The sequence below is a fragment of the Trachemys scripta genome, chromosome 21 (genome assembly GCF_013100865.1).
Source record: "Trachemys scripta elegans isolate TJP31775 chromosome 21, CAS_Tse_1.0, whole genome shotgun sequence".
NCBI lineage: Eukaryota > Metazoa > Chordata > Testudines > Emydidae > Trachemys > Trachemys scripta.
In genome coordinates, this window is record NC_048318.1 from 5,556,347 (window position 1) to 5,568,696 (window position 12,350).

The following is a 12,350-nucleotide window of genomic DNA, read 5'->3' on the forward strand; positions in this document are numbered from 1 at the left end:
GGCAGATGCCTGCAGACGCTGAAGGGAGTGAGAGAAGGCTTCTGCAGTGTCATAGAATCATAGAATATCAGGGTTGGAAGAGACCTCAAGAGGTCATCTAGTCCAACCCCCTGCTCAAAGCAGGACCAACCCCAACTCAGGTGTCCTGAGTCACCAGCCTGAGGACTAAGTGGAGCCAGCTGAGGGATAACAACTGCTTCAATTACCCAGCTGCAGGAGGTGGGCAGGAGCTCCTGCTGTAAGGAGAAGACACAGGAATAGAGGTAAATTGCAACCCAGCTCCAGGAGGAGAGTTGGGGACTCCTGGTAAGGGAGAGGGACAAGAACTGCTTGAACTACCCAAGTTCCAAGAGGAGGGCTGGGCTCCTGCCATAAAGACAGCCATAACGACTGCGAAGATAACCCTGAAGTGATTGGGAATAGAGGTTACAGGGCAGGCTCCAGAAAGCCTTTATTTGGGACTTTTGGCTATGGAACCTTTTGTATGAGGTTTCGTAATAAACAAGCCACAAGGAGAATATTATTAAGTCAAGCATCAAGAGTGCCTGAAGCAGAGTTACGCACTTCCTGAGAAGGGAAACTGAGACATGGAGTACATGCAGCACCACACTAATTCAGCAGGGGGCACTACAGGGCAGGCACAACCTACAACAGATATACAACAGACAATATGGACCAATTTTCTAACAGAATTACGGACATAAATCTGCGTAGTAAATACTCCAGACACTGACTACTGGCACAAGTCAGAGTTAGCAGCATGAGGACTCAGATTTTTCCCCTCTAGAGTTTTCTTTGTGCTTCATGGTGCTCAGCCCTGCATGGCTGCAAGACAGACAGAAGAGGATACAAAGAATCTCCTCACTGACAGAAGGGCAAGGCACAGTCCCACCCTTGATACTACTGCCATGCAAGGATCAAGGGACTCTAATGCCAACAGCATTGCAAGGTGAGGGAATGGCCAACACACACACACACACACTTTTTTGTCACATACTTACAGGTAAAGTACAGCCCTTCCACTCAGCAAAGCAGCAGAACTGCTCATAGTGTAGGAAACTTGTTGTTTCCAGGAATAAACTCAGATACAATTTTGTCTAAGATGTTATTGCAATTGGCACCTCAGATCCTGCAGATGAAGGTGGCCGTCTGGCTGAGAAATGTCGTCACTAGAGATGCATCCAGCGGGCTCTTTCACACAGCCTGTGTCACGAGTGACGTCTCTCTCCAGCCAGATGGTTGCCTCCAGCACTGGGTTCCCAAAGCAACAAACGGAAGCTAGAATTCAATTTTTCCTTTAAAGACTTGAGTTTGCAAACCTGTGCTCAGTTCACATAAACGTGCTTTGCTCTCTCGCATTCAAACATTTTATTTTACTCTGAAAACTTCTACATTGCAAAATTATGCACAAAGAAAAACACTCTCAACTAATAGTCTGTTTCACTATCCTGACCAATCTAAGGCAGATCTATGGGTCTTTGGGGGAATGCTATACATTCTTGAAATCCCAAACAGGATTAGGATTTAAATCAGCAAATTTTAACTGTGCTCTGTACGGAATACAGGTTAGAGGGGACATTTGAAAGGCCAAGGGTTCATGGGTCTGTCTTTCAACAGAGATCTTATCAAGAATGGCAAAATGTGCCATTGCATCTCAAAAGCGGCAAAGAGAAATGATTGTTTCCAGGGTTTTAGTTCTTGAGGACTGTGGGGAGAGAGTGGAAGACTGAAAGAATAGAGGATGAAGGGAAGGAAGGAAAACACCACACTGAAGAGATTGAGGAGGGTGACACTTAATGAGGAGAAGATTGTGTTTGGGGAATAATCTTATAGTGAATGTCGTGGGATTCATTAAGGACACGTGAACATAAAGATCAGTGAAAATGTCATTAAAAACTCCACTTTACATAATTTTCTGTCTTAAAAGCAAACACTACGTGATCGCCTTGTTCCACGGGTGGAGGTGGGTTGCATCACAGACACTACAGCATCTTTGCCATCTAATCAGGAAAGATGTTGCTACAATGGAAGTGCAGACATTTGGAGACTTTTTTTTTTTTAAAGTCATGTGTTCCTTATGGATCCATTTCACTGGAGTGGAGTGAAAACCAGAAAGATGAGTTCCCAAACATGTTCCTAAATCTGACCCGTGATTCAATCCAACCACGTTTGTATTCTTTCATATTTGCTTTTACATAAACATCTGTGCGACTAGTTTTCTTCACATGAATGACAAGGGGGAAAGGTTTATTATGTGGAAGGGACTTGGATGTTTGTGTGCGAATGAGTATATACCGTCTGGAAGGCTCCCCTTGGACAAATATATGCAGTTACTCAGTGGGAATGTAAAAATTCACTGTGAAATCTGACAGTTTGCAATGAATAATCCAGTCAGCCTGGTCTTTGGCTACTCTGCTCTGCTTACCCTGTCTTGTTACACCCAGGCCTGGAAAGTGGTTCTAACAAGAGTCCATTTGCTAGATGGGGGCTTCTAAGCTCTAAGACAATCTTCTCCACAACTGCCCCATGGCAGCTCAGTCTGGGATTGATGTGACGCTGTATTTAGGTATAATTCTGGCACTAATGAAACATGACATCCCTTGTCAAACATGAAAATTCATCGACAGTATAAGCTTTCAGGATGGGGACTAGGGAGTGGAAGGAATTAGCCACCTCAAGTGAAGTAATAAAAACTTGACACTTGCCTTATGATATTCAGGGGGAGCATGTGGAATCAGCTCCCTCACTCCTGAAATTACTCCTAACTGCCTGTGATCTTATTTCTGATCTTATCTTCATCCTGTGACTGTTGACTCTTCCGCCAGACATGACGTAACTTTGCAGACGTTATCTGCACGCAAATGCACACACTGTCAATCTGGACTTTCCCTTTAAAAATTTCCAGACCCGGTGCAACGTAGCTGATCTTTCTGTGCACGTGAATCGTGAGCTAGTTTCTTCCAGATTCCTTAATGTGTGAGCGGAATGTTTAACACAGAAGTAGTGGTACAAGACATGCAGGAGCGATGCAATGCTAAGATGGAGCAAAGAGAAATTTAACACATCAGATGACTCTGCCTGCTATTGATCATCATTCAAGTGCAACTGACTCATGCTACCCTTGAAATTTCATCTTATTCTGCTTCGCTTCCTCAACATCTCTGTCTCGTCCAGGTTCTCTTATCCTCAAGACAACTAAATTTTAGAGTCTTTCCCATTTTATAATTATTATTCCTCCTTCCCCTTCCTGATGTGTTCACAGGTCATTTCTGCAGCTTCTTAGTTCCATAATCCCTTTCCTTACCTACACAACACCTTCCTTTTCCCCAGAACCTTTAAACCAACTCCTCTGTATTCACTTTAGATTTCTCATTTTGTCCTGGTACAAATTACTAGCAGAAGGACAAGAAAAACTATTGTAATAAGAAAAACCCTTATAGCCTAGAGAAAGAGAGAGAACAATCAAGGGAAACAAGATCAATTCAGTAAAGATAGACAACATGTTTATGCAACTAAACGAGAGTGCAACCTTACATACAGCCACAGTAATAAAGAAAACACCAGAAAGGAGTCAGAGCTTGATCTGCCAGGGGCTAAACAAAAGGGCCTGATCCAATAAAGCATTTAAGCACATGCTTAACTTAGGGTAAGTCCAGACTACCCACCGGATCGGCAGGTAGTAATCCATCTATCGGGGATCGATATATCGTGTCTCATCTAGACACGATATATCGATCTCCAAACGCGCTCCTGTCGACTCCGGAACTCCACCAGGGCAAGCGGCGGTAGTGGAGTCGACAGGGGAGCCACGGCCGTCAATCCCGTGCCATCAGGACCCGAGGTAAGTCGAAATAAGATACGTCGACTTCAGCTACGCTATTCCCGTAGCTGAAGTTGCGCATCTTACATTGCCCCCTCCCCGCCCAGTGTAGACCAGCCCTTAAAGTACATGAGTAGTCTCATTGGGCTGAACTAGGTTCTTGTTACTTACTACTCTATAGAAACAACCCCAATGTTTAGTCCCTATCCAGTGTGTGTTCACTGCAGTAGGATCAGCCAGGGAAGACCACCCTCTTTAGAGTCAGCGTAAAGACTCCTTCAGAAAAACTGCCCATCTCTGGAACATGTAATGGGTTTAGCTATTTTGAAAATCGAAGCCATCGAGTATATCGCAGGAGAAGACTGAAGGTGGCTGGCTCCTTAGTTTAGTCACCATCCACCATCATGTGGATGAGGGGAAAGCGGTGGACGTGTTATTCCTTGACTTTAGCAAAGCTTTTGATACGGTCTTCCACAGTATTCTTGCCGGCAAGTTAAAGAAGTATGGGCTGGATGAATGGGCTATAAGGTGGATAGAAAGCTGGCTAGATCATCTGGCTCAACGGGTAGTGATCAATGGCTCCATGTCTAGTTGGCAGCCGGTATCAAGCGGAGTGCCCCAAGGGTCGGTCCTGGGCCGGTTTTGTTCAATATCTTCATTAATGATCTGGAGGATGGCATGGACTGCACCCGCAGCAAATTTGCAGATGACACTAAACTGGGAGGAGTGGTAGATACGCTGGAGGATAGGGATAGGATACAGAGGGACGTAGACAAATTAGAGAATTGGGCCAAAAGAAATCTGATGAGGTTCAACAAGGACAAGTGCAGAGTCCTGCACTTAGGACGGAAAAATCCCATGCACTGCTACAGACTAGGGACCGAATGGCTAGGAAGCAATTCTGCAGAAAAGGACCTAGGGGTTACAGTGAACGAGAAGCTGGATATGAGTCGACAGCATGCCCTTGTTGCCAAGAAGGCTAACGACATTTTGGGCTGTATAAGTAAGGGCATTGCCAGCAGATCGAGGGAAGTGATCATTCCCCTCTAGTCGACATTGGTGAGGCCTCATCTGGAGTACTGTGTCCAGTTTTGGGCCCCACACTACAAGAAGGATGTGGAAAAATTGGAAAGAGTCCAGTGGAGGGCAACAAAAATGATTAGAGGGCTGGAGCACATGACTTCTAAGGAGAGACTGAGGGAACTGGGATTGTTTAGTCTGCAGAAGAGAAGAATGAGAGTGAATTTGATAGGTGCTTTCAACTACCTGAAAGGGGGTTCCAAAGAGGATGGATCTAGACTGTTCTCAGTGGTGGTAGATGACAGAACAAGGAGTAATGGTCTCAAGTTGCAGTGGGGGAGATCTAGGTTGGATATTAGGAAAAACTTTTTCACTAGGAGGGTGGTGAAACACTGGAATGGGTTACCTAGGGAGGTGGTGGAATCTCCTTCCTTAGAGGTTTTTAAGGTCAGGCTAGACAAAGCCCTGGCTGGGACGATTTAGTTGGGGATTGGTCCTGCTTTGAGCAGGGGTTGGACTAGATGACCTCCTGAGGTCCCTTCCAACCCTGATATTCTATGATTCTATGATCCTTTTGACTCTGGGATCAAAGACAGCTACCACCAGTTCTAATGACAATTTGCTTAAAAATATTTCTGAAAAAACAAATGAGAAGAGATTTAAAGTGAAACCCAGTTTGCAAATCTTAGTTTGAAATAAACAATCAATCACGATGTATTTCATACAGTTTGTAAAATTAGAGAGACATCTCTGAAAAAGTGTGATTACCCTACAGGGAACAGAATCATAATGAACTGGCAAGAGCCAACGGATCTCCGTTAATTTATTTGCATAATTAAAATGACTTGGACACAGATTAGCATTATTTTCACCAGAGTTTTTAATTTGAAACGGGAAACTGAAAGTGTTTGCTTATCTGTAAATATGGAAAAGGTTACATGGTTTAAACATAGCTTCTACAAGTGTCAGTTTTGCTTTGCTACACTCTTTTGTAGCATGTTACAACAATACTCTTCACCGATCATAACACACCTCTAGGCCTACAATATCAACAGCAGGATAAGATTTTTTTCCCCTCTCTTTTCCCTGTAGTGGGCAGCAGTGTCAAAAAGCTGTGCTAATTCAATAAACTATTTTTTCCTACACTCATACCAATAGGTCTTACACACTTAAAAAGAAATATCCTTTTCTTTGTACAGCGATAGGATTTGTGACCGTTTATTTCAGATGGTGTTTGATGGAAATGAAAGATCTCTATCAGCACATTGCAAAGAGATTAGACTAAAGCCTGCTTGGTCCTACAGAAAACTGCATCCTTCAGTAAACCGGTTTCACGGCTGTGAGCAAACTACTGAGCATGTGTAACAGCTGCTGCATTTGCCTGCCTAATAATTCCACTGTCAGTGTCTAATTCACTGCGTCGTGAAGAGCTCTGGGATATGTTGAGGACAGAAGGTGCAATTAAAAGCCTAATTCTATCAACCTTAACTATAATGCTATATTTCTGCAGCTGTTGGGATCCGCTATTTGTGTCTGTGAACTGACTGCATGTGCGCACAGATGAAGCCATTCCCATGGGTTTACTCCGCAGTATATCTTTTTACCTGTGTGCTACATAAGAATCCATATGATTTATTCCGATTTTGGCAGGGATGGGGGTAGAGAGAGGAGTGGAAGGGAGCCCTGAGCTGCAAACAGATGTCTCTGACTCATGACTCATTTAAGCCTTTCATAACCAATACTGTTTGCATATGGTCACAATTGTAACTGGCTTGGGGGGGGTGGGGTGAGAGAGAGAGAGAGAGAAGGTGGTAGATTCCAGGACCTTTCATGGGGATACAGTGCTTATCTCCTGAGTCAGCTTGATGTCAGATGTTTGAACTCTTGGGTACAGCTAATGGGAACTTTTGCTGATTCTCCCTGAGATTACATGAGGTGTGTCCTGTTCATTCCTATGAGAGGGTTTACACTAGAGTCTCTCTCTCTGGGACAGTGTGAACTAGAAAGGCCTTGCAGGGAAAACCCAATGAACTGCCCAGCTTGGGGAGAAATCTTATGCTGGTGTTTACATTTTGTTGTTATTTAAGTTAACAATAAATGCAAACCTCAGGAAGTGGGTAAGTTTTGACCCTATTCAGTGTGTGTGCCTTCTGTTCAGAGCAAAGGGGGAACTGCACCAGTTTACAATGTGAAACAACTGCAAGATGGAGGACTCACCTTTTTAAAATGAAGCTTTCAGGATGAAACTCAAAGGAAGGCGGCACAAAAAGATGGAAAGTAAGTTCTCTTCCCCTTCGAAGTCTCTCCTTTTTCATACACCATACTCTTAATTTCATATTCTGCAAGTCCACACTGGAGTGTTGTGCCAGCATTTGGAAAGCAAGGGCTGGAGTTCTGCTGTAAGGTTGGAATTTTCAAGGGAGTCTAAGGCCTGGTCTACACCTAAATGGTAGATCAACCTAGCGATGTCACTCAAGAGTGTGAAAAACTCACAGCCCTGAGAGATGTGGTTAAGCCAACCTAAGCCCTGGTATAGACAGTGCTAGGTCAGTGGAAGTATTATTCTATTGACCTAGCTACTGCCTCTTGGAGAGCTGGATTTATGATAGTGATGGAAGAACCCCTTCCATCTCGGTAGTGAGCATCTACACTACAGCACTGCAGCTGTGCCGCTGTAGTGTTTCTCATGTAGACATACCCTAAGAGTGTTAGTCACCCAACTCCCATTCAGTTTCAAGAGGGTTTGGATGCCTGACTCCCGGGGAGTTTGAAAATTCAACCTAAATCTCTTCTACAAACCAAGAGGCTCTACCGTCAACAAAGAGAGTAACTATGCACACAATTCTCAGCGTCACATAGATCAGAAAAATCAGCCATCTGGCCCCATCCACTTGCTTGGAAACAATTCATCCTCAAAGTAACAAAACAATAAGCATCACTTATGTAGCATGTTTCATCAACTTTACAAAGGCAGACAAGATTAAATCATTACCTCCTTTACAGACACAGAAACCGGGGCACTGATTGGTTGAGTGACTTGCCCACTGTTACATAGAGCTGGGGCAAGGACTCACATCTCCTGACTCCCCGTCCCATGCTTTATCCACTGTATCACTCTGAATCCTGTAGGACACCCTGCATTGCTTTTCCGAGTCTAGATTTAATTGGTCCAAATGATGGGAAAATACAAGGCAACATGTGAGGACTCAATCAGGATTCCCCCGGAGCTGGCGGAGTAGTTCCAATTGTCTTTGAAAGGATGCAATGTAGACTCCCCACCAATGACAGACCAGCTCTGCCAGACAGTGTGGAGAGACTATGGGGTCATGGTTCCATCCTTATCTTGGACTCTTTCGAGAAGGTGGCACCACTACTCCTATGGAACAATCCCTCCGTTCCCAGTTGGACTGTTCTTAGCCCCTGCTCACTATGGGGAAGTCACCTTACACCTTACCTGGGGGAGGGATAGCTCAGTGGTTTGAGCATTGGCCTGCTAAACCCAGGGTTGTGAGTTCAATCCTTGAGGGGGCCACTTGGGGAACTGGGGCAAAATCAGTACTTGGTCCTGCTAGTGAAGGCAGGGGGCTGGACTCGATGACCTTTCAAGGTCCCTTCCAGTTCTAGGAGATGGGATATCTCCATTAATTTATTTATTTATTCCCCACTCAGGGAGCCAACACAGGGACACACTGTGTAGCCCTGTCAAAAGTCATGGGCATTAGCAATACCAGCAGCATTGGCAGTTCCGTGTAAATCCTACAGGCACCAAAGAATAGATTCTCAAACCTCCATTCATGTTGCTCTCTCAGAACTAATACCTGGTGCATACCTGAAATCCATGTTTGCCCCTCCACCACGTGGTCAGCTCCTTTGGCGGCATGTCAATAACGGACACAATGTCTCCCACCTGGAAAAGAATTGCAACATTAATACCACCCCCAATGTAGCTGGAGACAGACAGGGCACTGCTAAAGTGACTGCACATTCTTCTGCACTGCATGAAATCCTAAAGCCATTATCTGCATAGAGGTATCTACACTTGTATAATCTACCGCTGAAGTATGAGACTTAATGCATTATAAATCCTACAAGATGCACCCTTTTAATGTATTCATAAGGAGCTGTTTAAAAGTAGCCAATGGGTGCAGGCGTGTTCTGATTAAACAGTGCAGTGTGCACTGTGGTAAATAAGCCCCGAAGCACGAAATCCCTTGGGAAATGTTCTCACACAGCTGAACTTATTTTCCCCCTTGTACTCTATGTGCTTGCATCTCTCACTGCTGCCATCCCCTCATGCCCAAAGTCAAAAACTGCACTCAGTTCTCCTGACCTGACAAAGACATTCTCCTCTGAATCAGGAAGCTAACAAAGTAATAAGGCAATGTGATGTTACTGCAGCAGGATGGGAAGAGACCAAAGGGGACAAGGTGGCCGAGGAGGCTTTCTGAAGCTTTTCTCATTCCTTTGGGACCCGTTCTCGAAAAGAACGAACACAAAACCAGAGAAAGGGTTGGCACTGATGCTTCAGTGGCTGCAAATGACACTGGCAGAACTCATTCTAGATGCTTATACTAGTGTGGTGGGAGGGTAACTTGTGTCCCGCAGCGTGTGATACTTTTTTCTGAAACTGAGTAAATTCTGCACTGGATACTATAATAAATGATAACGTAGCTCCCATATAGTGTTTTTCATCACTAGATCTCAAAATGTTTCACAAAGAGATAAGCATCATTACTCCTATTTTACAGGTGGGGAAACTGAAGCGCAGAGCGGTGAAGTGACTTGCCCAAGGTCACCCAGTAAGTTAATGGCAGAGCTGGGAACAGAATTTGGGTCTCCTGAGTCCCTACCCAGTGCTCTATCCACGAGGCAACACTACCTCCCCAGAAACTAGAGAAGCCAGAAATTAGCCAGATTTCTTTACTATTCAGAAACAAACAAACAAACAAAAAAAAGGCTGGCTCGGGAATTAGCTTTTTTAAAATGTTTATTAGACAATAAAAATCTTTTTAATATCACAAGGGAGCATGATCTCCTGGTTTAGGGGTCAGAACACAACACTGGGAGACTGGAGATCTGTAGTCCAATCCCAGCTCTACATTGCTCACTGTGTGAACTTGGCCAAGCTGCAAGTGTGCTGTGCCTCAGTTTCCCATCTGCAAAATGAGACTAGTAACAAAAACTTACCTTCCTCAATAGCTGTTGCCAAGCTAAATTATTGGCTTGTACAGGGCTTTGAGACTGATAAACAGAATGTGCCATGTTAGGGAAAACCATTTTACAGCTATTATTAATATTGAAACACTGCCAAATAGTCTATGCCCTAAATCGTATATACTGTAACTTAAGAGGGATACAGTCTATTTAACTTACATCTTCTTCACTCTATGTTTGTTTATAGCAGTGAGTGCTGAGTAGTGAATCTGAATACATCCCCCAACACTCCTTAAATATCCGTATTACCTGCAAAGTGGCACAACTAAAGCTGTAATCAGAGAAACACCTTGGGGGAGGGACTGTGTTGCCCTTTATATTTGTGTGCAATGCTCCAAACATCATAATAGTGCATACAAGCAAACTGTCACAGCATACTGGCACAGCTCAATGGGCAGCAGAGCCAATGGAGAGAGAGATTTTCAAGCAATCAACACCTACAATCGGGGCTCAATTTTCAGAAAGGCTCAGCACCCAGCAGCCCCACTGGGACACGTCTGGCTGGATTTTCAAAAGAGTGCAGAGCCCAACATACACCCAACATGCCAAGCTCTTTTGAAACCCTGTCCCCTTATTTTGCGTTCACTCCCTCTCTCTCACACACACGCACACACACACAGAGCGTACGAGATGCATTTCCTCTTCTACATTTGACAATGAGGAATGTATGTTCCTCTAATTATTTACCTCAAAGGACAGTTCATCTGCTGCCTGAGCAATGTATCTCTTAATAACGTGGGCAGCCGCAATGGCAGGCACGTTAATGGATGATTCTTCATGGACTAGCAGGTGATTCCCCTTGTTATCAATCTGCAACAAAGAGCACGGTAGATTGTGAGGCAGCTGAGGACATGTGGCTCTGCGAATACATTTGACTGGTGCTCATGCGTGGCAGGGATTTCAAGCTGATTCACAAAGACAGCACAGCTTAGGGGCCCCCTGAAGAGAACAGCATGGATGGACAATGTAGGGCACAGAATACATAGAAATGAAGAGGAAGGACAGTTAATAAATTAAGTTTCAGAAGGTCACATCGCCCCTTCTCATCCATTCATTGTTGAGGATGCAGTCTTTGTGCATTTTTGTATAGAACACTAACATGGCAATGAATGTGTATGCCTCCCCCCACTCTGTCATGGCATTGTATTCCTTCTCTTCGAGTACTTAAAAAAATAACGGAATGATGATAAAAATGCTTTACAAGCAGGGAATTTAATGACAGCAGGGACAATGAGGATGACAAAGCTACAGAGAAAATATAAAATCTAGTCTACTCCTCTGCCAGTTTCTATAATGTCTGAACTTCCAGGAAGAAATTATGGTTCCACTGGATTTTTTCCCCTCTGCTACATTTCCCAGTCAGTTTTTAAAACTCAGATTATTGTCCCCATCTGGAAAGCCAGCTGAAAGGCAATTTTGTAAGAGTCTCAGTTAATTTGGAAAGGTCGTTCAGGAGAAAAAACGGTTACTTACCTTCTGTAACTGTTCTTCGAGATGTGTTGTTCACGTCCATTACACATTAGGTGACTCACAAGCTTACCATTGGAGGAGGGTAGGAGTCAAGGAACAATTGATTGAAGCACAGCCCTGCCGACCACCGCGTCCTCTCTGGTCTGATGATGGATCGCGTAGTGGGCTGTGAACGTATGCACCGACGACCAGGTGGCCGCTTTACAGATTTCCTGGAGTGGAACCTGCGCCAAGAAAGCCGCCGAGGACGCTTGGGCCCTAGTCGAGTGAGCCCGGATCTCCGGGGCTGGTATGTTGGCGAGCTCATAGCACGTGCGTATGCAAAGCACAAGCCATGCTGACAAGCGTTGCGTCGAGATAGGCTGGCCTCTCATTCGCTCCGCAATGGCAATAAACAGTTGAGTTGATTTGCGGAATGGCCTGGTCCATTCTAGATAAAATGCCAAGGCCCTACGGACATCGAGAGTATGCAGGCTGCGGTGGCTTGGGTCTGTAAGGGGCTTAGGGAAGAACAACGGTAAATAAATGTCCTGGCCCATATGAAAATGTGTGACCACCTTTGGAAAGAATTTAGGGTGAGGCCTCAGTTGCACCTTATCCTTATAAAAAACTGTATAAGGAGGTTCCGAAGCGAGGGCTCTCAATTCTGATACCCTCCTGGCCAATGTGATGGCCACGAGAAATGCTGTCTTCCATGAGAGAGGTGCATGAGGGAGCAAGAGGCTAGGGGTTCAAAGGGTGGCCCCATGAGTTTAGTTAGGACCAGGTTGAGATTCCACGCAGGGACCGGCGGGTGCGAACAGGGAAACACCCTCTCCAGTCCCTT

General features: G+C 44.7%; 1 protein-coding gene across 1 annotated transcript in view; it reads right to left on the bottom strand.

Annotated features, from left to right (window-relative positions):
• ARHGAP32 (Rho GTPase activating protein 32) overlaps nt 1-12,350 on the bottom strand; it is a 267,273-nt gene that overhangs the window by 87,261 nt on the left and 167,662 nt on the right. Inside the window, exons 8-9 of the mRNA XM_034754531.1 lie at nt 10,742-10,864; nt 8,670-8,747 (exon numbers count right to left, since the gene is read on the bottom strand). Coding sequence (XP_034610422.1) covers nt 8,670-8,747; nt 10,742-10,864 — 201 coding nt within the window. The remainder of the gene's footprint in view (nt 1-8,669; nt 8,748-10,741; nt 10,865-12,350) is intronic.